Source organism: Amblyomma americanum, chromosome 3 (genome assembly GCF_052857255.1).
Source record: "Amblyomma americanum isolate KBUSLIRL-KWMA chromosome 3, ASM5285725v1, whole genome shotgun sequence".
Classification (NCBI taxonomy): Eukaryota; Metazoa; Arthropoda; class Arachnida; order Ixodida; family Ixodidae; genus Amblyomma; species Amblyomma americanum.
Genome location: NC_135499.1, coordinates 182,169,403 through 182,195,810, shown reverse-complemented (window position 1 = coordinate 182,195,810; position 26,408 = coordinate 182,169,403). Strand labels below are relative to the sequence as shown.

Sequence of the window (26,408 nt, the reverse complement as noted above, 5' to 3'; positions counted from 1 at the left end):
TCAAGGTGGGGCCCAAGACCCATTTCCCAAGCATTTCATCCTGAATTAGCTAAGCACCAGGCTAGGGGAAGCTTGTACCCATTGTACAACCACCGTTTACCAGGCGGCACTGGGGACCGAACCCCGCTCCTCCCGCATGCGAAGCGGATGCTCAGACCACTATAGCTACCGCTGCGGTCGATTAAGATAACAGCAGCGTAGGAGAGGAACGTTTTTGCATGATAGCCGAAAAGAGCGCCCGCTTCTGACACCGTGGTCGTGCCCTGCGCTAAGCACGACCGACGAGAAGACGGTGCGTGGTTTTTCTCTGCCTGCAGTTGTTTACCTCCTTTTTGTTTCAGCGGTGAATTCTAATATACGGTGCTGCTGATGTCCAGTCCAAGTGAGGCATTTGCCGCTTTTCCTTTCCTCGTGACATCCTTCTTTTTAGGTACGCACACGCACGCACACAAAATGGAAGAGAAGACAAAATAAAACATATTTCTCTCGCTCCGAGGCTTCAGTGAAGCGACGTTTATGAAGACGTGTCCGAGCGAACCAAACTGTACAGCAGTGGCATCGAGACATTCAACAATGGCCGCTATGACCACGTATTTCTCACAGCCCACAGCCCCCCCCCCCCCCCCCTCTTCCGACGCTTTTCTTTAATAGGAATTGAATTTGAATTTATTTCAAACAAGCATGTTTACATACATCTTTGGGGACACATTTATTTTTGCCGAATTAATCTTAACGTTCTATAGATATTTCAAAATTATCGTCGCTTTGAATGGTTACAAAAACCCCCACTGCCGAATAGAAACAAAAATGTAAAATAACAAGAAATCAATACAATAAGCAAAAATTTGAAAATATGCGAAGGCCCAGCTCGGAGCTTTCGCTCCACCGGAAGTTAACGATGACGTCATTTGCAGCAGCTATGTGTTCCACTCCCAATGAGGCCGGATGCGTCTGCACGCTTGCGGGGATGAAAAAGAACAAAAAAGAACGAAAAGCAAACGCTTAGCAGGCGCCTGCACACAGGAACACAAGGCTGACCTGTTGATACGTAGTCTCTCGCTCACATAGACAGCGCAGAGGAACTTCTTTGGTCTCATAGCGCAAGCAGGAATGTTTGTGTGGACGCATTATTGTTTGTTTCTTTCTTTCCCACTCTTTCGTTTTCCTCGCCGGAGAATCCAGCACTAAAGAAGCAGACCACCCTACGCCCGGCACGTAGCCGTCGGTAAACGTTTGCACATTCTTCGTATAGCGGCTCTTACGCATACTTTCTCGCCTTGTAAACAAACCAAGCATAGTCGGCCGATAGCCCTTCGCTGGCCGTTCAACGCGGTTATATTGTTCTCCGGTGCCGTGGCTTCCAAAGCGAACTATCACGTTGCGTCACCGCAGCTGCTAGCAAATTTACGCCAACAGCTGATGTGGCAGTCGGGGTTCAGACCTCTGAAAGAGCGCCGTCAGGAACTAAAGGAGGCGGAGGTCTACACTGACCAGTATGAAACGAAGTGGTCGCAGCTCATTCGCGTAGGCAATCAACGCGCCTGGAGCGAGTGAGTAGCGAAGTAGCGAGCGCGCAAGCGCACATAAACAAGAATGCTGTTCCCGGAAAGAGCTTTGGTGCTCGGCGCGGTGCTCGTCGGTTCTCTCGGAGATGAGCCCGTGCGCCGACAACTCTTCGACGCCCAAAGCGCGGAAGAGGCTGCCCCGCTAGATCGACGCATTCTGTCGGCGCTGGAAAGAGCTGTCGAAGCTCTGGGATCGAGGTATGAAATGATGTACGTGGATGCGGCTTCTGGGCTGCGCTTCGCTGCCGGTAAGTGTTGGACTTCTCTTCGCCTTCGTGCTTCCTGTCTGCCTGATCTGCCGATAGTCTTTCACTCGGGCATATGGCGAGACACGATCGACTGGTTTCCGGAACGCACGAAAGAAGCATAAGTAGCGGGTGTTCCTCGCCTTCGTGAAAAAAATACTAGCAGCGACTTATGTACAGCAAGCAGGCTGCGTAAAAGGTGAATAGCGTGAAATCATTAGAAAGGGAGACCTCCGATTATTGCGAAAATTTCTTTGGACAGGATATACACACTTTAGGAAGTGCCTGTTCAAATTTTATGCCTTCATGCATTTAGCAAAGATGCACACGCTGACTTTCTGAGAGGGGCGGCTATATTTCGCCACTCCGTTTATATTTAAATGCTTCAGCCAGGTTTCCTGTCCTGTGAGGCGACTGATTTCTGACACCGCGGAAGAAGGCTGCCACTTGACTAAGCGGTCTTTAATCGGTGTAAGCGTAGCACCTTTCGCTTTTTTAAACCAGGCATGCCGCCACATTCATGTGTCGATGCGAACGTGATACGCACAGTCGTTTGCTTACAAGTCCTACAGAGCGAAGCGAGTACCCGGTTCCTAACCACTGTCTGTTAAGAATATAAAAATTAATGCGCCCTTGGGGATCACATACGGTAGATAGAGACCTCAAGGTAATACGTGGAGCCATGCCGGACGTTATACGAACTCTACGTTATAATAAGACCGCAGTATGCGGGGAGCACGGTCAACATTTTTTATCCTTTTTTTCCTCTTTCTGGACCCCGCAGACCGTCTGCAGGCCGTCCTTGACTTGGCGGCGTCCTCTATGATGGACAGCACATCGACGTTGTCCTCTGCGAGCGCAAGCGTGAGCATGGAGGAAATAGGTCTAGTCCGGCTTAAAGCCAGCGAGCTCGCAGCCACTGCCAGCGAAAAGGTCTTTGAGACTACGGATTTGCCGATACGTAAGTCGATCGGTTTGTGTATAATTCACCTTGCACATATGCCAATGAAACAACATGCAGAAAGCAATTTTCTGTGTATCCGCTAACTGTGCTGAAATTTATGAAGGTGTGAAAGCATATCTTGAATATATGCGTCTGCATGGCGAAACTTCGCTTCTTGTCGGATCATATAGAGACGATAGAATCGCTACTCTGCTTTAAAAAAAAACGCAGGGACTAGAGGACTACTGTTTATTAAAAGCCGTTCAAGTGTTATCTATTATGTGACCGATTGCTGATATATCGAGTACCGGCTTCGATATTTTCATGAGCACCTTCGAAATGCTAAGATACGTCTGTCGTATACGCACTTTCTTAGTGTCACTTTTCTTTAACTGTTCTCTCCAGTTTTTGTGAAGGATCGTAGCGTTCCTCATAGCCCATGTGTTGCTTTGGGACTTTAAACTCTAAAATTCACAGTATTTATTCCTTTCTCGACGAGCATTTATCTCGCTGGCTTCGGCTCTTGAGCGACGTGACGCTGTTCTTCCACATTGCACCCGCATCTCGATGTGGTCGGTGTAAAATCGCGCCAACTCGATTGGATAGCGCACTGTGCTTGTCTTTCTTTCTTAAAGCTAACAGTTCGGTTGATCATAGCCCTAAGATTTCGATATTTTCACAAAGGCAATGGGGTCAGCACGTGTGGGAACAATTTCTGTACAGTGTGGGCAATTGTTAGCCGCATCGCTAGCCATTGTATGCGAGCCCGCGTGTCGTAGGGCGCCTCTGGTGAGTGCCTAACAACGTAGATAGATGTAACACGCTCCGCGAAATGGATCGAGCTCCATAATCGTTGAGCAGTTTGGTGGCACCCGCGACCACCAAGTTTCAAAGCAGACGCTCATACCGTCCGCAAGTCCATACCATGTATCACACCACCTGTACGTCCACCAAAATGTGTAGGTGGGTGATGCGACATACCGTATGTACCCCTCTTTTACATACGTATGTATGTATGCCATCTTTTATATACGTATGTGCCCCTCTTTTATAGAAAGGAGAACGCTAGAAGACATCTTACTCTTTTTACTCCCATATAGGCGTATTCGTGTTTAGTGTGTAGAGGTCGCGCCTAAAGTAGTCCAATATGGCGACGTTATGGAGGATTTCTTCTCTGGGCAGCCTAGGTGGAACCATTCTTTTTGTTTTTAATTTGACGATTAACTCGTGCTTTCTTTGTCGATAGTGGCAACTTCGTGTTAGCCACACTTTCCTCTCTCCAGAGTGCAAAGAAATAAACTAGAGGCAAGGAAAAAATCACTGAAGGCATTTGAAATGGACCGGCGTGAAAGTGAGGCGGTAGTCATGAGGTTTCGTCGTTGTTTGTTTATAAATAACGAATCTTAATTTCCTGCTTATGCCCTTATATCGCGGGCAAATCATCTCTTCAGAAATGCAAACACTTTGCGTGATAATAACTTCAGGGTCATGGTCGTACGAGCGCCCCTCCACAGCGTTGAAACTTGCTTTTCTCATGATTTATTTGTATTGAACACTGACGCATTGTAAATTAGCGGCACTTCTATCTCGTTAGCGTGCAAGCGTGCATATCACGGGTATCTCAAGATATATTCTTCTTTACGAAAACACTGGCTACAACGTTTGGATGTAATATACCGGCGGAGCACTCTCGCAACAGAGTGAATGACGTGCTTCCACGCGCACCAATCCTTCTGAAACTACCTCGCGGCGCCGCTGCATTGTGGCATCGATTTTGTGAAAATCACCGCCAGAGAAGTGTATGGATCACCGTACTCCTAAGGTCGCAAACACGGAGAAAGCATGCCACAGAAACACGGTTAAGTGCCCGAAAAAATACTTCGGGATTTAGGAACACCACGAGGGACCCCAAAGTACGAACAGATCACTCTCCAAATCAAGCTTTTTAGACGTTTTCACCTGAGCAGCGCCACATTGCTCGTTGAACTGCAGTGTGAACCTGGTGCTACCACTTCCGACGCGCCGGCGCCAGGGGCACGCAACAGCCCAGCGAGCGATACAGCGACGCACATATTTGAAAGGTCGCATCAACCGTCCATCCCAATTGCTTGGCCTCCCTAGCCGCTCCTGCACTTACCTCCTCCCATTTCCCACTTCCCTCGAATCGCAGTGTCACGTGGCGTACTCCGCCAAGGTATCTGGAAGGGGCCACCTGTTTCCGCCGATGTTGTGCCGGTGGTGAGCTCATCTGGCAGCGCACCCTACTACAGGCTCACCGAAGCGCTCTCAGACGCCTGCATCACGCAGCTGTTTTCATCCGACCTCTGTCGCGATTTGAACAGCACCTGCTGGGAGGCCATGACGGGCGGACACCAAACCTCCTACAGCCTAACCCATCAGGTTCTCTTCCTTTGGATCGCGCTGAAGGTGAGCTCTGCTCTCCTCTCGATCAGGCGACACTATCAGGTTCTGATAAGAAGACGGCACCAGGATATCGTATGGTTTTTTTTTTCATTACGTGCTACGCCTGCTGAACGTTCTTAGCCAAGGATGCTCTTGCAGAAAGCAGTGCAAATCCGTCGGCTAGCGTGAACGTCTAGGCACACACGCTACAACCGCAGCAAACACAGAACGTTGCAGCACGTGTGCACATAACGAAGATGACAGCTCTTTGACTCGCTGGTATATCGCAGCTAGGCTCAGAATTTCACGCAGCCTGAAAAAAAAAATAATATACAGTGAATCAGGATTTTGGTTTGCTTTATTGCTTTACTTTATTGGGGTTTCACGTCCCAAAACGACTCAGGCTATGAGGGGCGCCGTAGTGAAGGGCTCCGGAAATTTCTACCACCTGGGGTTCTTTAACGTGCACTAACATCGCACTGTACGCGTGCCTCTAGAATTTCTCCTGCATCGAAATTCGACCGGCGCGGCGGGTCAGCAGCCGAGCGCCATAACCACTGAACCACCGCGGCGGTCCTCAGGATTTAGGTGTGGGCTATTTGGCTCATTGCTAGAACAGATTAATCCAGCACGAAAAAAATAGTAGACGAGAAAACACAGAACCCGGACGGGCACTCATTACCAACTCTTTTGTTTCATAAACCAGCATGTTACATACCAGTGACACTGGACCACGAGGTGCGAAAGACCGCCTCCAAACACTCGCCGACCTTTATTAAGCGATCAACAAAAGAACAAGGAAAATAACTGCGACCTGTGCACTCATAGGGGATAGGGCAAAGCCAAAGTAAAGACAACCAAAGCTCGTTAGCTCAACATAAAAAAAATTACTACAGAAAATTACAACAGCAACGAAAATAAATACAGTACGTAAAAATGAGAGAAAAAATTCTAATCTTAGAGCGTGACACAAAACTCTTACGAAGGCGAAACCGCGCTAAAGTTCAAACATGCGCATGTGCATCTCCCTTAAACATAGGCGAGCCCAAGTGCGGTAACCTTAACAAAACAGAAGCCTAAAAGCACCAAAACGTGGAGGTAACAAACATAACTGGCGGCAAAGATGGACGCGAAAGTAGAGTGCGAAAGTATATTAGAAATAAATAAACAAACAGCGAGGTAAACGGGAGCGTCTGTACGGTAAAAGAGAAACGATTCACCGACGGCCAACAACTATTACGGCAAAAGCATTTTTAAATAAACTAAATCCTGCGATGCCTAAAATAACTGTCACTACGCTAAAGAAGCAACGATCCGCAGAAAGTCGAGAATAATTAACACGGCAAAAACAGAAAAGCAATTAGAGTACGAAGGGGTGGACGGTGCGGGAGCCTCAATCAAAACAGGTGGTGAAACGAAAACAAAGCCGTCACGAAAAGAAAGTTGACCAAGATGAAGACAAGGACAACAACACGCCTAGCGGTGGTTGAAACGCGTAGATTGAGGGCGTCCCAAAAAAGACTTCTTTTCACTTGTAGAAAGATTGACGGGGTACTGATGCATACGTTCAACCTTTCCCGGAAAAAAACCTTCAGTAACTGCTCTTTCTGTTTTGCTCTTCACTGTCGCCAAAAAATTTTGCCGCCGCGGTGGCTCAGTGGTTATGGCACTCGGCTGCTGACCTGAAAGACGCGGGTTCGATCCCGGCCGCGGAGGTCGAATTTCGAGGGGGTGAAATTATAGAGGCCCGTGTGCTGTGCGATGTCAGTGCACGAACCCCAGGTGGCCGAAATTTCCGGAGCCCTTCACTACGGCGTCCCTCATAGCCCGAGTCGCTTTGGGACGTTAAACCCCCTAAACAAAACCATACCTAAAACAAGGACCGGTGCGGCCGGCGTATACTTTTTAAAATGTGAGGAGGATCTGCTACATTATTCAGGATATATGCATTCTGCATACTGCCTATGTTTTACTGCAGGCCGCCTGTTTCTTCCAGTTTAGCATCGAGCATATCTTCATAAACTCGCATGGGGCAGAAAATAACACGTTTACATCATACCCCGCTGCTACCTTTTTCATGTTATGCGACAGTTAGTGGAAGTACGCAACAACCGCCACAGGTTTCATTTCCTCTGGCTCGGAGATCTCCTTTCATCTTACTTTACTTTCTGCATTCAAGCTTCGCACAGGCTGGAAATGAGGGAAGGTGAATAGCCGGCAGAGTAAAGGCGTTGAAACTGTTTTTTCAAAGCTAGGCTCAGCCAGATGTTCGCAACTATTTGTAGCCTAAAGTCCACCAGTCACAATCGCCCACTTCACTAGTCTGGAATGCGCACTGTCGAAAGGCGGCAGATCTTTCTTTGACCTCACGTTATGTGCCCAATATACAAATACATATACTTGCGCATCGTTAAAGACAAGCATCAGATCTACAAACCGGATAATGTTGTCTTTTGGCAATTCCCAGGTGAATTTCATGTAACCAGTAGAGGCTTTAAAATGCTTGACGATGCCATTGACGGCTTCAAGCGTGGCCGCTGCATTGAGGTAATCACTCACGTACCGGTAGATCTTTATGATGTGCTTGTCATCTAGGTATTCTTGGACTATCCTATTCATGGAGGCCTAAAAGATATCGGATAGCACTGTCGCGACGGATGATCCGATGAAAACTCCCGATTGCTATTCCTATTAGGAGAAAAGCCGGCGGCGTGTGTTAGTGTGTGTACTCGCAGATGGTGCAGAAAATCCCAGCGATGGCAAGAAAAATAGGATGACGTCATCAAGCTGCTGTAGGACGTACACAGCAAGCCGAGCACCGCAATTTCAGACAGTCTTATATATATGGTTCGTGTATATATAATCCCCACTGGCCTACCTCAATGTACATTCCGACGACATATTCCCCTTCAGTAGTATGCCTTCCCAGACTCTTTACCTCATCCCTTGAGGCGTTGTTGAGGTGTCCACCGAGATATGAGATAGTTACTCCGCTGTTTCCTTTCATCAAAAACCAATTTTTGTATCAAAATCGTGATGTAACCGTTCGTCGTACAGTGTCCCAGATGATGTCATACGTGCGTGTGTGCGTGTGTGTACCGGGTGTCAGTGCACACAAGGTCAGTAATGCTTTCGCATTCCCGCATGTAAGCAGTCTTAATGTCTCTGCAGATTTTTTTGTATCAGGAACTGGTCACTAAAAGACACAGCTGTAGACTGAAGGTAAAACTCAAGTAAGCATATAAATCTATCAAGGCCTACTCCGGTCCTGTTCTGAACGCTTACAGCGCCAATCTCATCAGTCCTTTGCAGCGCAGCTCTGAACAGGCCTTCATCAGCAATAGAGTAGTAAAGGTCCTCGACATCAAGCGAAAATGTCGTCTCAGCGTCTTGCAATCCTTAGCACAGATTACCAAACACTTCTAAGGAGGTGTGTACTTGAAACGGGTCGGCTCCCGCTAAACAGTTCAGACTTGTCACGTAGAAAACGCGCTAGGTTCTCCTGCCAAGTGGCTTTTTCAGAAACTAGTGTCCGTAGCAGGCATTCAGGTTTATAAGTCCTGTCTGTAACAAACATTTCGAGGCACCTGGATTCAGCTTTTTCCACTTGTTTGTTAATTTTTTAAAATTCAAAACTGCTGGCGACAGCGAATGATTAACCAGAAAGAGACGTTATTGGAGGTTTTCTCTTTTAAAAGGCTGGGAACGCGTGCATTCAGTACCTCGTCAATCTTTCTACAAAAGAAATAAAGGCTTTTCTTGTACACGCTAGATCCCTGTGTTTCCACCACCGTTATGCGTGTTCTTTTTGTTGTTGACTTCGTCTTGGTCAATTGTTTTCTTGTGATGGCTTTGTTTTCGTTTCCTCACCTGTTTTTACTTAGGCGCCTGTACCGTCCGCCTCTTTGTGTTTTAATTACTTTTAATTGTTTCTGCCGCATTAATTCCTGGCTGTCTGTAGATCATTTCTTTTTAGCCAGTTGACAATGCCTTTTGTATTGCGGGTATGAGTTGTAGTTTTTTTAAGAATTCTTTTGCCGTGTTAACTTTTGGCCGTCGGTGGATTGTTTTTCTTTCCTCGTACTGACACGGAGCCGAGATGCTAGAGGCACGTGTATGCGCGATGTCAGAGCACTTAAAGAGCTCCAGGTGGTCGAAATTTCCGGAGCACTTCACCACGGCATCCCTCATAGCCTGAGTTGCTTTGTGACTTAAAACCCCCTAAACCGAACAAGATAGCATCAATTTCCTATCAAGGGCGAAAGTGACTGTCATGCGCCTTCTTAATCTTGTCACGATCATTCAGAATCCTCGAAAGTGTGCATTTCGGGATGTCATGCCTTTGCGTGATAGCCGCCTTCGACTCCTTGGCACACTCCACGTCAAGAACTTTCACCCTGCAGTGTTTGACGACAACGCATTATAGTGACGCTTTTCAGCGGTTTATTTCATATTGTATGCACGTAAAAGAGGCGAACACAAACCGTAAAATGACGCCCACATAAGAAAGTGTGCAAGGTGTCATTATATTAGATTAGATTCTGCATATTGACATCAACAAAGACGGAGTTATGCAAATATGAAGATACGGCACATGATCTGCTTCGGTCTTGTTTAACCATGTTTCACGCAAAATGGAGTGCTGATTGTCGGACACGGCTCAGCAATAATTTTATGGAAAACCAATGACCTGTTTTAGAATTGTTTCAATTAAGAGGCAGTTTTATTTATGCGAGTTTTTTTTTTAACCCCACGCCCATCGTAGGACCATTGTTACAGATGATTCGCACTCTTCAAATCGGAATGTGCTTTCAAATACAGGTCACTTGCTGAGGTTGGATGGCTGTTTATTCAGGCAAGTTTAACATCAGTCTGCTGGTTTTACCCACCCATGTTATAACGGAACTGCGAGTGCGTCAAATATTACGGCTGATTTTTTTCCAATCCAGCCGTAAATTTTGCGATCGTTTCAGGTTGCACGACCGGCTCATCACTCAAGGTCGATATGTGCCACATATAGTAGACGTGACAGTTTATAAGCAAGAAAATTTCTTGTCATGCAACGTCTTTTTTAAGATTCCATCTCTTAGTATCAGACTCTTCAACAAAGAATCACCGCCACCTATGCTATGTTTCTGCAATGTGGATCGGCAGACTTTCAAAATTGCTGTGTGTGGCATTTATTACTCTTCCACAATCCGTCTCGGTGGCTGGATATATGGCGTTCGGCTGAGAAGTCCAAGGACGCGGGATCGAACCACAGCGGATGCGGGCAAATTTCGATGGAGGTCAAACTCAGAAGATTCCTCGTGCGAATATATATCAATTCAAATTAAAGACACTCAGGGGGCCGAACTTAATCTGAAGCTCTCCACTAAGACGCCTCTCCTAGCCCGTGCTCATCTTTGGGAGGTTACACACACACACACACACACACACACACACACACACACACACACACACACACACACACACACACACACACACACACACACACACACACACACACACACACGCACGCACGCACACACACACACACACACACACACACACGCGCGCGCGCGCGCGCACACACACACGCACACACACACACGCACACACACACACGCGCGCACACACACACGCGCGCACACACACGCACGCACACACACACACACACACACACACACACGCACACGCACACGCACACACACACGCACGCACACACACACACGCACACACACACACACACACGCACGCACACACACACACGCACACACACGCACGCACACACACGCGCACACACAAACACACACACACACACACGCACGCACGCACGCACGCACGCACACACACACACACACACACGCGTGCACACACACACACACACACACACACACGCGCGCGCGCCTGAAAGATACAGCTGTCATATCTCTTGATGTATATTGGTTAATTGCCATTCAATCACTGCAGCTCAACTGCGCAGATGTGCTGGAGGAATACTCCAATCTCTACGACCAGCCTCCAGCGGACCAGAACCTGGTCAGCAAATGCGCCCAAGTTGCTGACGAAGCCCAGTCTTTAGCCCAGGAGGGTTTCTCTGCTCCAAGGGATAGGGACCTCTTTCTCGAGCAAGGTAGGATGCCCGCACCAGCACAGCTTACGCTTGCTTCTGACCGATGCTGTAAAGCCAGGCGTCTCAAACAGGCGGCAAGGTAAAAACACCTCAAAAGCCATATAACGGCTGCTGCCCATTGCAGTACAAAAAGGACTAGGAATTGTGCTAGGAAATATAACGCAAATTAATCTGGAAGAATAAAATAAACCAAAAAAGAGTTTATTTTCAGGCACATAACAAAGGAGAAACGATCACATCGAATATCTAGTATGGCCAGATGGCTTTTCCAGAAATTCGGGAAAATTCAATACATTTTCTGGTACATATTTCGGTACTTTCAAGAACATTCATTTGAGCTTCTGTGGTAGGATCATTTTTTTAAAGGGATTCTATAGCATAGTGGAAATATGAGCGCTTGGATGTGTGAGTTGGCATTTTGCTTCGCTACTAAAAAAAAAAAGAGGTCTTTGCATGGGAACGCAGGTGTCAGTGCAAAAATAAACGGGAAAGATGTGATATTTGCCCTGTTTGTTGATTTGTGACTCACTCTAACAGCGAACAGAGACATTTGCCGGCATACCAGTCAGGCATGTCTCCAATGAAGATTGGAAAGTCCCCTATTCCCTCCCCCGTACCCGAAATCGAGTTCATTCCTCCCACCCCCACAAATTTTCTTAGAAGTGCTGTTGTTGGTCTTGCCTCTAATCCATCCCCTGATACAAGAATTTACGTTCCACCCCCCCCCCCACCTGAAAAAACATCCTGGCTAGGTGCCTGCCCACCCTCCAGAAGCGCCACCCACCACAAGACAACGCTGCAGCGCAACGAAGAAATGATGGCGAAATCAAATTCAAATTCGCATTTGGAAGGCGACCGATATAAATCGAAAGGCAAAAGCCCTTTGCTCTCACAGCTTTGCCACATTCGTTCCCACGATCCTCAGCCAATTTCTTTTTGTTTTCGGTGAGACCAAGGTAATCATGCAAAATGACCGAGCGGGGTTACCAGGCGGAACACTGTAATGAAAACTGGAAGCTAGGGGAATTTCCGGGCCCCTTTCTAGAGAAGGGGAAAGAGAGAGTGCGTCGCCCCCCCTCCCTCCCTCTCCCACATTTTCGACACAAGAATTTGCCTCGAGCTCTCTGTATACCTACACTCTTCCACTCCCTATGGGATGCCTCCACCCACAGGGGCACCAACCACTCATCCTCCACCCCTCTTTCTCCTCTTTGGAAGCTGCTTTGTCCCGCACAGACCCACAAAACCAGAAACGGCTGATCGAGCGGGCGCGCATAATAGCGACAGCCAACAGAGTCCTCGACCAAGGAAACCGCCCGAAGAGGACGGCGACCAATAACAATTGGTTACATAAAGTTTTTCGCTTGTGCTCCTCCTCTCGAGAATAAAATCCTCACCCACCCACCCTTCCAAATGCGACTTTGAATTTGATTTCGCCATCACTTTTTCGTTGTGCTGCAGCGTGGTCTTGTGGTGGGTGACACCACTCAAATAGTTTTGTTGGCTGGCAATAGCGATGAGCCGAAGCCAGTACAGTACTAACTCATGCGCTCCGCATACTATGAGGCTAAGGATATCATGACGACATGAACAAAGGAAAATGAGCAAACTAGTAAAAGTCGCAGTGACAACTGTCCGAAATTTCGAAACGCTCTTGTAATAGGGTACTGCTGAACAACAGGATGCGCAGGCCGAGTTCACAAAGCTTCGCAAACGTAATACGCTAGCCCAATTAGTAGACGCACGTAGAAACGCTGAACACACACGACAGCCAGTCAGACTTCCATTATAGCCGTCAGTACCCGGTCATGACAGCATTTCAGTTGTAGAGATGGATGTCCCTTGAAGACTGTTCATCATAGCTGTTCTTTTTCTTTTTATTTTTTAGGCGTGCCGTCAGCCGCGGTAAAATGAAGGATGTGCAGTCAGGCTGGAATCAAACGCGAACACTCATACGCCATACTTTTCTACTCTGCAGCGAGATATTCCTTTACAACGTGTTTATGAATATCCACTTCGCCGGACCCATTAACCATGTTGTATGCTGCGGCTGAAAGTACACCACGTAAAACATTTGTTTTTGTTCACAGGCGCTGTTCGCGTTTCATTCCGGCCTGACTGTGCCAACGAGCTGCGATAAGAATGAAATTATATTGGGAAGAGTGGCAACTGACTGAGCACTGTCGCGAATTCTGCTGGCTGCCGTAGTGACCGTGTGCGGATTCATTGACCACGACGTGTTCAAGGACACCTCTCTGATGAACGAGGCGCTGTCCTGGCAGCGGGAAGACGGCTGCTTCCCAACGTGGCGGAGGAGGAGAGTCAAGCGTGAAGAAAGGGTACACAGGGGTGAGTCCCAAGAAAGTATGACAGACTCGCAGACGCCTCTTGCGTAGAAAAAAAAAGAGAGCTTTTATTATTAAAAAAGAGTGACTGCCCTGTGTTACCACTAAACTAAATAGCACGTGTCCAACTTTCTGCTGTTCATTTTGAAAGCTTCAGAGGCACAGTCTACCTTAACGTTTGTGGGCTGCATTTGGCAGGTACACTCAGGTCTTTAATAGTAGCTTATCAGGAGCCCTCAAGAGGAAAGTATTTACCAAGTGTAACTTGCTAGTACTCACCTACGGCGCTGAAACGTGAAGGGGGGAGGGGGGCTATTAAATAGGGTTTCAATTAAACTGAGTAAAGAGTAGCCAGCTGCGATCCTGCGGAAAGGAAGATAGTGGATATTATTAAGAGACAGCGAGAAACCAGAGTGCATCAGGAAGCAAACCCGAGTTAATGACATGCAAGCTGGATTCAAGAACTATAAGTCATGGGCAGGCAACGTAATGCGAAGGGAAGATGCGATGCGAAATGCGACGGTCCTTCAGGCTGAGAGAGTGGATACCAAGGCAAGGCAAGCGCAGGCAGAGGGCGATTGAATTTTTTTTATTTATTTATTTAAGCATACTGTAAGCCTAGTTAGGCTCTTACAGGAGTGGGCAAAGTAATGGGACAATTATACAAACAATAGCATATCCAGTATAACATACACGAGATACAAAACATGCGCCTGCAGTAGAAAAGACCATAGCAAGTAGGCTGAGACCATCAACGGTCAAAGGACATGCGCATTGCTATACACGTTCATTTCAATGCATTTAAAACACTGGAAAGGAGAACGACGAAACCACGAAGCGATACAATCAGGTCTACACGATGCTCTTTTTATTGTAAATTCTGTTTTTAAAAAAACGACTCTACGTTTTTCAAAAAGATATCAAGAGAGACGTCGTCCATGAATTCGTGAGGCATATTATTCCATTCTTCAATGGCTAACGGAAAAAATGAGAATTTATATGTGTTACATCGCGTTGGGATGGGTCTTGTGAAGGGATCGAATGGGCAGCTGCGTTGAATCACTGTGAGGTCGATCACGCGCCCAGTCCGTGGGCTGCCAGGACGCGTCCCCAACACACTCTCGCCACTTCCGGCACATTATGGTTCCTGCTGTCTCTGCGGCAGTGATGAACAGCCCTAATGGGGGCCCACTCGGCTTCGAAGGTCAGGCACCTGCGCTGCACAACGCTGCGCGGGGACCGAAAGGCCGACGCTGCCCTCGCGCAGAAGGTTTCATTACGGGAAAACGGGGTCTCTTTCCGAGGCGGGAGCATTTAGCTGCTCGCCTTAAACAAACACAGCCGCGTCCACCGCCGATGGCTCGCGGCGCCGCGGCCCGCCGCCCTTGCCGACACCCGACACACTGTCGTTGCGTCTCGCGGGGGGGTCCCGTGCCGTGAGCTAATGGGGACGTCGGTTTCGGGGAATTGTCCCGGGCGGCGGACGTCCATTTTAACCCCCGTAAACAACAGATGCGGATCCCTCGTTGACGCCGCCGCGTGCATTAGTGGCACCGCAGACACGCCGGCGCCTCCTTGAAGCATCTGTCGAGAGACGACTCCCAGTTGTTTGGACCCTCCCGGAATGTTGTCGCGCCTCGTCCGTAACAGCGGCAAGCTAAGCCGCGTATGCGCACGAGAGGCGCCCCGCTGTGGTCCGATGACAGGACTAAGTGCGGAACAGCTGCGGGCCGGACGAGAGTCAAAGGAAAACGATTGCGCCTGCGGGCACAATGGGAGGTTGTTTTTGCTTTTTCTTCTGGGGGCGAGAGTGTGAGCAATACTGTGAAGGCATGGGGCGTGCCACCTAAACCTGGTGGGCCAATCATTTCGAGTGTCTATTCCCGGAATGCCATGTTCGTATAGCTATTTTGATGTTCTTTTCGTGTTGGGCATTTTAGGGAAAGGGTTTTGAACCTTGCCGAAGCGGGAAGGCGTGCCATACAGTTTTTGAACCAATCAGGTGTTAGTTGTTTGTGATTGGGTGATGCAAGGGGTGGGCCAGTCTCCTAGGTCTTTAAAACCAGGTCCGGAGCCGGGAAAAGGCGTTCTGAGCTAGATTGAGATCCCTTGCATCTTTGGCGATGCCAAGGAGGGAAGATTTTCCCTTAGCCAGTTCCATGTAATCATGCTTGCCGTTATTCTGTTGTAAATATGTGAATTCCTGTATAAAGTTTCAGTTTTCCTTCCTTCAGTCAAGTTTTGCCGGATCTCGTCTGTTATACCGTCTCGTCTCGGACGGTGGGGCACCCGGTGGTGGAGCCCGGTATACGAGTTATACGAAATCTCACCACGACCAAGAAGAACGAACCTATCTTTACTGGCGCAGTCGACAGGATCCTTTCGTTATCAGGAGATAGCAAAGGAGGAAGAGACGACGTTCCGGCAACGGGCCAAGCATCGGCGGCTGAGGAGGAGCAAGAGCTGAAGGCAGGAATCGGCAGCTTCCAAGGGAACCAGCAGCGGAGACTCCAAGGGTGGACCAGCAGCGCAAGGCGGTAGCCGGTCGGGAGAAGCTGCGTGGGGAAGCGGGCGGCGACAGAGAGACAGCGACAGCGACGAAAGTCGGACGCCAGCGAGGTGCATCTCATCAGTGGGTGAGTCCTCTTTGCCTTTCACCTTGGCGGGGGCATTGCTGTCTGGATAGGCGGTCTGGGAGTGCATGAACACCCGGTTCGCACACTTAAACCCGGACAGGCGGAAAGCGAGCACGATGAGTGAGGGAGAGGAAACGGTTGTTTCGGAGGACAGTTCGTCTGTGTCTGACGCTCAGATTAGCAAGATGGCTCTGGAAATTAAAAAAGAAGAGGCCAGAGCTGCTGAGGAGCACCGTCGAGCTCTCGAGGTCCAGCTTGAACTTGCAAAATTCCAAGCAAGCAACAAAGGAGTAAGCCTGGAGCAGAACGCCACGGCGTTGGAGAGAAGCGACTCGCGAGCGGAGTTCTGTCGGTACTCGAAATGGTTGTCGGGAGTGCTCCCGAAGTTCCCGGCAGAGGCAGAAGTGCCTGTCTGGTTCGAGTCGATTGAACACACCCTGGAGGCCTACGCGGTCCCGAAGGAACAGTGGGGCCAAATTGTATTTCCGCTAATAGTGGATAAGGTGCGGTTCTTGTCGACGCGCTTGACACCTTCGCAGCATAAGGAGTACGAAGTCCTGAAGAAAGTGGTGCTAGAAGAGCTTAAGCTCTCAGCGGGAGAATATCGCAGAAGGTTCATAACATCGAAAAAACTGCCTAATGAGAGCTGGAGGGCGTTTGCGACTCGCCTGCAGAGTTATCTCAATTTCTATGTGGAGGAAAGGGGGGTGAAAACGTTGGAGGGAATTGTTGAGTTGCTAGTGGCGGACCAACTAAAGAACACCCTGTCTGAGGACGCCCTTCGATACGTAACTTTGCAGGAGGGTGAGGGATGGAAGAAAGCGCCAACGTTGGCGGCATTACTGCAGACGTTCGAGGAAGCGCAGGGAAAGAACAGCGCAGTGAAAAAGCACGAGCAGAAAAAGGGGGAGAGCTCAAATGGTCGAGACGGAAAGCGAGATACGTACCAACCCAAACGGGAGGCGACAGGAATACAAAGGCCGGACACGAAGCAGAAGTATAAAGGGTGCTTTTCGTGTGGGTCGATGGGTCACAGGAGGGCCGAATGCCCGCATGGCTCGGGACGAACACCCACGAAAGCGCTTAACGCTAAAGGGGAAAGCCTTACTGCACGGGTGGCGACACAGGCACGAGCGGCCGCACAAAGCGAACTAAGACCGATAACTCTGTCTTGTCAGAATAGGCAAATTAATGCAATTCTGGACACAGGCGCAGAAATCACGGTTGTGCGGGAGAGCATAGTACCCCCGGGACTGGTGGAGCCACATGGGTCCATCGAATTGGTGTCAGCCTTTGGTGAAAAGGTACGGGCTAAGCTTGCAGTTGTGCCCCTGATGTTAAACCGCGGGGCAGGCATTTTCTCCGAGATTAAAGAAGCGGTGCCAGTGGTATGCGCTCTGACCGACAAGCTAGCGTCGAGAACGGACTGTTTGCTTTCGGAGGAAGCATGGGAGTCACTGAGGGAGGAGTGTGATATGAAGGGGCTAGTAGAGGCGAACGACGGTCAGGTGGCAGACCACGTGGGGGTGGAACGGGACAAGTTACACGGGCCGCTAGAAGAGAAACCAGTCAAGGAGGGCGTAACTCCCCACGCGGAAGTGCACGCGGTGGTCGGCAGGGCAAGCGAGAGCGGCGCACTAATCGCCGAAGACACAGCTTGTAGTGTAACCGAGGAAAGCAGCGCTTCGGCGGTTTTCAGGGAGGAGCAGCGCAATGACGCCACATTGCAAGAAGTGTGGAAAAACGCCAGGGCTGGGAAAGGTGGCATAACTGAAGTAGACGGTCTCCTCTACCATAAGGAAAACTTGCTTGGGCAACCAGTAATGCAGCTGGTGCTCCCTAAATCCCGACGTCAAGAAGTACTTAGGTTAGCCCATGAATCAAACTGGGGCGGTCACCTTGGATTCAGGAAAACTAAGGCGCGAATCAAGTACACGTTTTATTGGCCAGGTATTGAAGGGGATGTAAGGGCATACTGTAACAGCTGCCATGGGTGCCAGACAAGGGCGGATCGTCGCCAGACGGACAGAGTGCCGATAGAACCGCTAACGAGGCCTCGATACCCGTTCGAACAGGTCAACGTCGACGTTATAGGTCCATTGGATCCACCCTCAGGAAGGGGTCACAGGTACGCGTTGTGCATCATCGATTTGTGCACACGATGGCCTGAGGTGGTGTGCTTGCGCTCCCTCAGTGCGAAGGCCACCTGTGACGCGCTCCTGACGGTGTTCAGCCGGACGGGAATTCCGGAAGTAGTCGCCTCAGACTGCGGGACAAACTTTACGGCCGAACTCACACAAGAGTTTCTGAAGAGGCTAGGCTGCTCGCCAAGGTTTTCAACGCCGGGGCACCCCGAAAGTAACGGCGCGGTCGAACGTTGGAACCGGACATTTAAGAACATGCTGTATCATATCATCCAGGAGGAAGGAAAGGAATGGGACAAGTTTGTGCCCTTCTTGTTATGGGCGTACCGCGAGGTACCACATGACACGACGGGCGTCGCCCCGTTCCAGATGCTGTACGGGCGAGAACCAACCGGTCCGCTGGTGGTTTTAAAGCGCAGCTGGGCGGGACAGATAAGTGTACCAGCTATGCTGGGGCCGTCCCCATCACAGTATATGCGGGAGCTGAAGAGGCGCCTAGAGCATGCAGCGGAGGTGGCACAATTAGTGAGCTCGAAGCAGCAGAACGCGTACGCGACCCAGTACAACAGGCGGGCGAAGGACAAAACTTTTCAGATAGGAGACAGTGTGCTGGTGTTTGACGAGCAACGTCCTGGAAAAATGTTCCCGCAGTGGAAAGGGCCGGGCAGCGTTGACGGAAAGTATCGCGAACACTCGTACTTCGTGCAGATGCCAGGAGGTGCCCGAAAATTAGTACACGCCAGCAAACTACGGCCGTATCAGAAGCGCGTAATGACAGTTGGGGTGATATTTGATGAGGACAGGGCGTTTGGCGAAGTAGAGTACGTGCCTCGATCGGTGTCAACGCGGGCTACAGTATCAGTCCTCCCCAAGGACATGACGGCCCATCTGAAGGCGGAGGAAGGCGACCTCATTCGCAAAGTGTTCACCGAACACCGAGGCCTATTCGACGACAAGCCGGGAGTAGCGAAAATAGGAGAACACAGGATCGTTTTAGAGGAGGGCTTCACACCGAGGTCAGGTTACCCTTATCGAATACCCGCGAGCCTAAAAGGCGAAGTGGGCAAGCAAGTAGATGAGCTACTTGAGATGGGTCTGATTTTTCCCTGCGAAAGCCCCCACGCCCATCCCGTGGTCTGTGTCCCCAAAAAGGACGGGTCGATGAGAATGTGTGTGGACTTTAGAAAGCTCAATGCGGGGACAGTGGCAGATGCCTACCCGATGTCGTTGCAGCAGGAGCTCATTCTGAGCGTAGGAAGGGCTAAGTACATTACGCTCCTCGACCTTAGAAGAGGGTATTGGCAGGTGCCCCTGGCACAGTCGGCTCAGCTACTCACCGCTTTTGTCTGCCATCGGGGGCAGTTTGCGTGGACGGTAATGCCGTTTGGGCTGAAAAACGCGGCCCAGACGTTTCAAAGAGCCATGAACGAGCTTTTACTCCCGCATTCTGCCTACGCGTGTGCGTACTTAGACGACATCGCCGTGTTCAGCGAGGCGTTGCCTGACCACATACGACACTTGCACGCCGTCTTCGCAGCGTTAGAGAGGGCGAACCTGAAAGTTAAGCTGGAAAAGTGTCAGGTGGCGAAAGGGTCAATCCGTTACTTGGGACACATAGTGGGCTCGGGAAATCACGCCCCCGATCCCGAAAAATTGAAAGCCATTAGGGGACTGAGGGCACCGAAAACGAAGAAAGAGCTCCGTAGCGTGCTCGGGCTGTGCGGTTATTACCGGGGCTATGTGCCCAACTATGCGGAGGTGGCAGCGCCGCTGACAGAGCTAACGGGGAAAAGGATTCCTAACAAAATTCCGTGGCCCGCGGAAGCTGAAAGTGCGTTTCAGCGACTCAAGGCGGCACTCTGTGAAGCTGCGGCTCTCGGGACGCCCGATGCTGGCAAGCCGTTTTGGCTGTACACGGACGCCTCAGCGGTTGCGGCGGGAGCCTGTCTCTCCCAGTGTGCCGCGGATGGCTCCGAGCGGCCAATTGCGTTCGCGAGTTGCAGATTTTCTCCAACGCAGGCTCGATGGTCAACCATAGAAAGAGAGGCGTTTGCAGTCATCTGGGGGCTGGGGAAGTTCGACCTCTGGTTGTTCGGCGCTCAGGTTACTGTGGTGTCTGACCACAACCCCCTCTCCTTTCTTACTCTCACCACGCCTCAGGGAGCGAAGCTGACGCGTTGGGCACTTGCCCTACAGAGATATAATGTGTCAATAAAACACAGGAAAGGGAGCGCGCACGGTAACGCTGACGCGCTGTCTAGGTTGCCGAACGACAGCTGGGAGGCAGACAGCAATGATCACGCCGGGGGGCAAGGAAGAGAGGACATGTGTACCAAAGAGCAAACCCAGTGACGTGTGCTGTGGCAGTAACTGGAACTGCGGTGTAATCCGCTCGTTTGGGTGTTTGCAGTGTCGCAATGTGTTTGCAGTGTCACAATGTGTTTGCAGTGTCACAGTGTGTTTGCAGTGTCACAGTGTGTTTGCAGTGTCGCAATTTGTTTGCAGTGTCGCAATGTGTTTGCAGTGTCACAGTGTGTTTGCAGTGTCACAATGTGTTTGCAGTGTCGCAATTTGTTTGCAGTGTCGCAATTTGTTTGCAGCGTTGCGATGTGTTTGCAGTAGTATCCCCACTACTTAGGTCGCCCTCAGAGCGATTTTATAGGCGAAAAGGGATCCCTCGTTGTGTTATAATTCTACAAGGTGCCATTTGGGCCCCTGGTAGAATCTTAGGGGGGGCGTGTGAAGGGATCGAATGGGCAGCTGCGTTGAATCACTGTGAGGTCGATCACGCGCCCAGTCCGTGGGCTGCCAGGACGCGTCCCCAACACACTCTCGCCACTTCCGGCACATTATGGTTCCTGCTGTCTCTGCGGCAGTGATGAACAGCCCTAATGGGGGCCCACTCGGCTTCGAAGGTCAGGCACCTGCGCTGCACAACGCTGCGCGGGGACCGAAAGGCCGACGCTGCCCTCGCGCAGAAGGTTTCATTACGGGAAAACGGGGTCTCTTTCCGAGGCGGGAGCATTTAGCTGCTCGCCTTAAACAAACACAGCCGCGTCCACCGCCGATGGCTCGCGGCGCCGCGGCCCGCCGCCCTTGCCGACACCCGACACACTGTCGTTGCGTCTCGCGGGGGGGTCCCGTGCCGTGAGCTAATGGGGACGTCGGTTTCGGGGAATTGTCCCGGGCGGCGGACGTCCATTTTAACCCCCGTAAACAACAGATGCGGATCCCTCGTTGACGCCGCCGCGTGCATTAGTGGCACCGCAGACACGCCGGCGCCTCCTTGAAGCATCTGTCGAGAGACGACTCCCAGTTGTTTGGACCCTCCCGGAATGTTGTCGCGCCTCGTCCGTAACAGCGGCAAGCTAAGCCGCGTATGCGCACGAGAGGCGCCCCGCTGTGGTCCGATGACAGGACTAAGTGCGGAACAGCTGCGGGCCGGACGAGAGTCAAAGGAAAACGATTGCGCCTGCGGGCACAATGGGAGGTTGTTTTTGCTTTTTCTTCTGGGGGCGAGAGTGTGAGCAATACTGTGAAGGCATGGGGCGTGCCACCTAAACCTGGTGGGCCAATCATTTCGAGTGTCTATTCCCGGAATGCCATGTTCGTATAGCTATTTTGATGTTCTTTTCGTGTTGGGCATTTTAGGGAAAGGGTTTTGAACCTTGCCGAAGCGGGAAGGCGTGCCATACAGTTTTTGAACCAATCAGGTGTTAGTTGTTTGTGATTGGGTGATGCAAGGGGTGGGCCAGTCTCCTAGGTCTTTAAAACCAGGTCCGGAGCCGGGAAAAGGCGTTCTGAGCTAGATTGAGATCCCTTGCATCTTTGGCGATGCCAAGGAGGGAAGATTTTCCCTTAGCCAGTTCCATGTAATCATGCTTGCCGTTATTCTGTTGTAAATATGTGAATTCCTGTATAAAGTTTCAGTTTTCCTTCCTTCAGTCAAGTTTTGCCGGATCTCGTCTGTTATACCGTCTCGTCTCGGACGGTGGGGCACCCGGTGGTGGAGCCCGGTATACGAGTTATACGAAATCTCACCACGACCAAGAAGAACGAACCTATCTTTACTGGTCTGATGCACTTTTCATGGTTTAATCGCTTCGAACGATGATAAGGTGCCTTGATGTACTGATTTCTATCGAGTCTTATGCGATCATTGTAAAGAATAAAAAGAAACTTCATCGAAGCAACGCGTCGCCGACAAGCAAGGGTAGGGATACGCGCTTTAGCTCGCAGGGAAGATACGCTGTCATGACGTGAGTAGCAAGAATAAATAAACCGGGGGGCCTTATTTTGAATTTTTTCGAGTACATCGCTGAGGTAAGACTGATGGGGGCTCCAAATGGTGGTGTCGTATTCAAGGATGGGCCTTATGAGGGTAATATAGGCTGTTAGCTTTACATGAGGAGGAGCTGCTGACAGTTTTCTACGGAGGAACTCGAGCTGTTTGAATGCTTTTGCACACGTGTTGGATATATGCGTGTTCCAGCTTAGCTTATGGGTAAATGTTACGCCTAAATATTTCACCGTATCCACCCTCATTATGTTAGATCCTGATAAATTGTAAGAATATGCAAGAGGCACTTTTTTACGGGTAAATGAGATGGAAGACGTTTTGTTGATATTAATTTCCATTCCCAATGTTTCGCACCACCTGGCAATGTTATTTACAGAAGAATTTAATTTTAACTGGTCGTCCGGTCTACGTACCGTAGAGTACAGAACGCAGTCGTCAGCGAAAAGCCTTATTGTTATTCCAGGTTCAGCGCAGGCATGAATATCGTTGATATATATTAGGAAAAGGATCGGTCCCAAGACGGATCCCTGTAGGACCCCGGAGAAAACGTTCAGTCGTTCGGATTGTACATTATTCAATTCAACATATTGCGTGCGACCTGTGAGGTAAGATTTTATCCAGGTTATTACTTTTGAGTTAATGCCAATAGTACGGAGCTTGGTGAGATTAGAGCTTGCGGATAATCAATGCTCATATTCACTACTCACTAACCCGAATCATCACTCTGCTGCGATTAGAAAGTTTGCAGGAATAGGATAGCCATAGCTGGTCGTGACCGGGTTAATTGTAGGCCAGAGGCAGAAGGCCATGTTCGTGCATTGGACGTCGCTTAATGTTGATGATTGCGACATTGTTTGGCGTCAGAGTGGTCAAGCGAACATACTGGCACATATGCAGCTACTATGAGTTCCATGTATCTGGCTGTGTCGAAGTGACGCTCCATTTTTCGGTGTACTTATTTTGCTTTTCTCTTTTTTCACCATTTGTTCTCTATTCTTACCGCTCTCTCCCATGAAACAATTAAAGCAACGCAACATGAATGACAAAAGGGACCCGGAAAAAGTTTTCCCTTCCACGCGTCCTTTCCCCCCTCCCCTCTAGCAGCATCGTGCAAGCCTTTCAGCGCTTTAGAGCCAAGCCCAACTGTAAGACACAGGGGGTCTTGGAAAAAGGCCCCGAGTACAAAGGCTCTTGAAACTCACCCGTTCTCGCAGACAACCACACAGCTGCCTTCACACCGAAGGCGGGAAAAAAGAAGTGCCGTAGTGGGGGACTTCGGAATAATTTAGTCCGCGTTAAAGATGCCCAGGCGCTCGAAATTATTCCGGAGCCCTCCACTACGTCACCTCTTTCTCTCTTTCTTCTTTCACTCCTACCTTCCCTGCTTCCCTCACAGCGTGGTTGAGGTGTCCACTGAAGTGATACAGTTACTGAGCCTTTGCTTTCCTCAAAAACAATTTATTCGCCCAGAAACGCCGGCACTGACGAACCACCTTGCGAAACAAATATCGAACTTCTCCAAAAAAACATCACATAAAAATGAAAGCAAGTGTTCAATATCAATGACAGAAAGTGTACAGGTTCCGTATTCTGTAACGAGCCATTCCATTTTCCATTTCACTTGGCTTTGACATCAGTGCGACGAAAGCAACAGCAGGTAGGAAAGCAAACGGCCACTCACAGACAGAGCCGGCCTCGTCGCGGCGCCGCCGCTAGCCAGTCTCGTGCCACCGCATCCAGTCCGGCTGAGTCACGCGGACCATGCTGCGCCAATTTGTCGCACAAACGAAGCCGTTTCTTTGCCGAGACTGGATTAGCGGCGATAAAGCTCGTCTGGTGTGTCAAACGTGTCCGCCAGTGCGACATGAGCTCGAAATGCGCGTATGCTATATATGCGCACACATCTCAAGAACGAAACGGCTTTTCGCCGTCAAAGGACATCATTCCAGCCAATGGCGTCTGCGAATTCGCACGACCCTGCTGGCGTGACAATGTAGGGAGCAGCGCGATAATGCAGGGAGGGTACTATCCTCAAACCCGGAGGGAGGGGACTGTCCCCTTTCATCTGCCACTCCCTGCATTGTCGCACTAGCAGGGTCATGAGAATTATCGGCCGATGCCATTTGCTGGAAGGGCGTCCTTTCACAGAGAAAAGCCGCTTCGTTCTTGAGTTGTATCCGACTGTAGTAAGCGGCATCAGGTGCGCGTTTCTGGCACGACCGGCGAGACGTCTGCTCTAACGCCCTACGTGAAGAAGTGACTAGTTAGTGACAGAGGACCAACTGAAATGGAAAAGAGATGGGCAGTTGCAGATTATGGCCCCAGAGATCTGATTCACTGGCTGCTTGTTTGCGATTTATTTATTTATTTATTTATTTATTTATTGATTGATTGATTGATTGATTGATTGATTGATTGATTGATTGATTGATTGATTGATTGATTGATTGATTGATTGATTGATTGATTGATTGATTTGTACAAGTGTCGCAAAGAAACTGCATGTGCAGTTGTGTGTCCAGTTAGGAAAAACTGACCCGCCGATCAAAACTCCTGCCCTGTCCGATCGACACGACAGCATTTTACACACTGGCGTAGTGATGACTGCTTCATAATAATGGAATGCGTGCACATCATCCCTTTTTCAGATGGATGTTCGATGCACACGACAAGCGTAGGAGCTGGAGCTCTAGCCACTTACCTGGAAATAATGGCTAAGGCCGAAATCTCCGGAAGATCTCTGCTGACTTAGTCGCGAGACTATTCCCAGTACACTGGAAGCTGCAGAAGTCACCATGAGCGCTTGTTCCCTGCATCGGGTTCGTATACGCCGACGACTTCTGTGAAGACACTGGCTGACGTTCGCGTGACCAGTCTGCAGAATGCGTGCCAAAAATTTAAGAATGGAGAAAGCAAGGAACACAAACACTCAATGAGTAACGGGATATCATTGGCTCCCGTGCAAAAAGCAAGCACATTTTTATTGCTGATCATGTTTGCTTGCATTAAAGCTGCGACAACTTGGTCGTCTCAGCAGCTAACTCACGTTGCTGCTGCGACAACTGCTAACGAGCCCCTCATTACCCTTCCATTGTCAAATCAATAGCTTAACGAAGGCCTCGGTTCTGGCAGAATTGATGCCATAGGCAGCATAAATGGGGTTCTCCCAGAGCTTCCGCTCTCACCGTTCGATCACTTTTCACGTGACGCTCGCGGTAATACAGGACGTACTACGTTCGCCGCTATGGCAAAGGTAGCGCTGATGAACACTTTCAAGGTTAGCCCTTAATATTCACAGGCGTCGCGCGTGACGACTAGAACATCGAAACCTGTTAATAAACCATCAGGCCCACGAGCGCAGGTTTTATTCATTCTAGTCAACGCAGCTCGAACCTCTTTTCTTGAAACTGGCTCACAAAGCGTGCTTCCAATGTCAACAGGCAGAGATAAAGAGCCACAAAGGCCATCAACTCTACCAGCCAGGTCGAAGACCTCCTCCTGATGCTCCGTTCTTAAGGAACAGTGATGTTCCTTACGGAGATTTCTCCTTTGTTTTCATGGACTTTGAAAAGTGAACTGTGGCAGAAATGGAACTTTAACAGCCGAAATTGTCTCACTTTTTCCAAATTGACGGAGTTTTCAGAGAAAAAGGTCTTGAGGTAGGCATTTTTGTGTCCAAATTATGAAATTTTCGGTTTCGTTGCCATTGTCG

At 49.6% G+C, this 26,408-nt stretch overlaps 1 protein-coding gene across 1 annotated transcript; it reads left to right on the top strand.

Annotated features, from left to right (window-relative positions):
* The first annotated feature begins 1,035 nt into the window (after positions 1-1,035).
* Positions 1,036-26,408, top strand: LOC144125581 (UPF0764 protein C16orf89-like). The gene is made up of 6 exons (XM_077659073.1): positions 1,036-1,813; positions 2,595-2,771; positions 4,924-5,180; positions 11,109-11,271; positions 13,480-13,620; positions 25,345-26,408. Exons 1-6 carry the CDS (start codon positions 1,594-1,596, stop codon positions 25,446-25,448), a joined length of 1,062 nt encoding a protein of 353 aa, XP_077515199.1. The 5' UTR covers positions 1,036-1,593; the 3' UTR covers positions 25,449-26,408.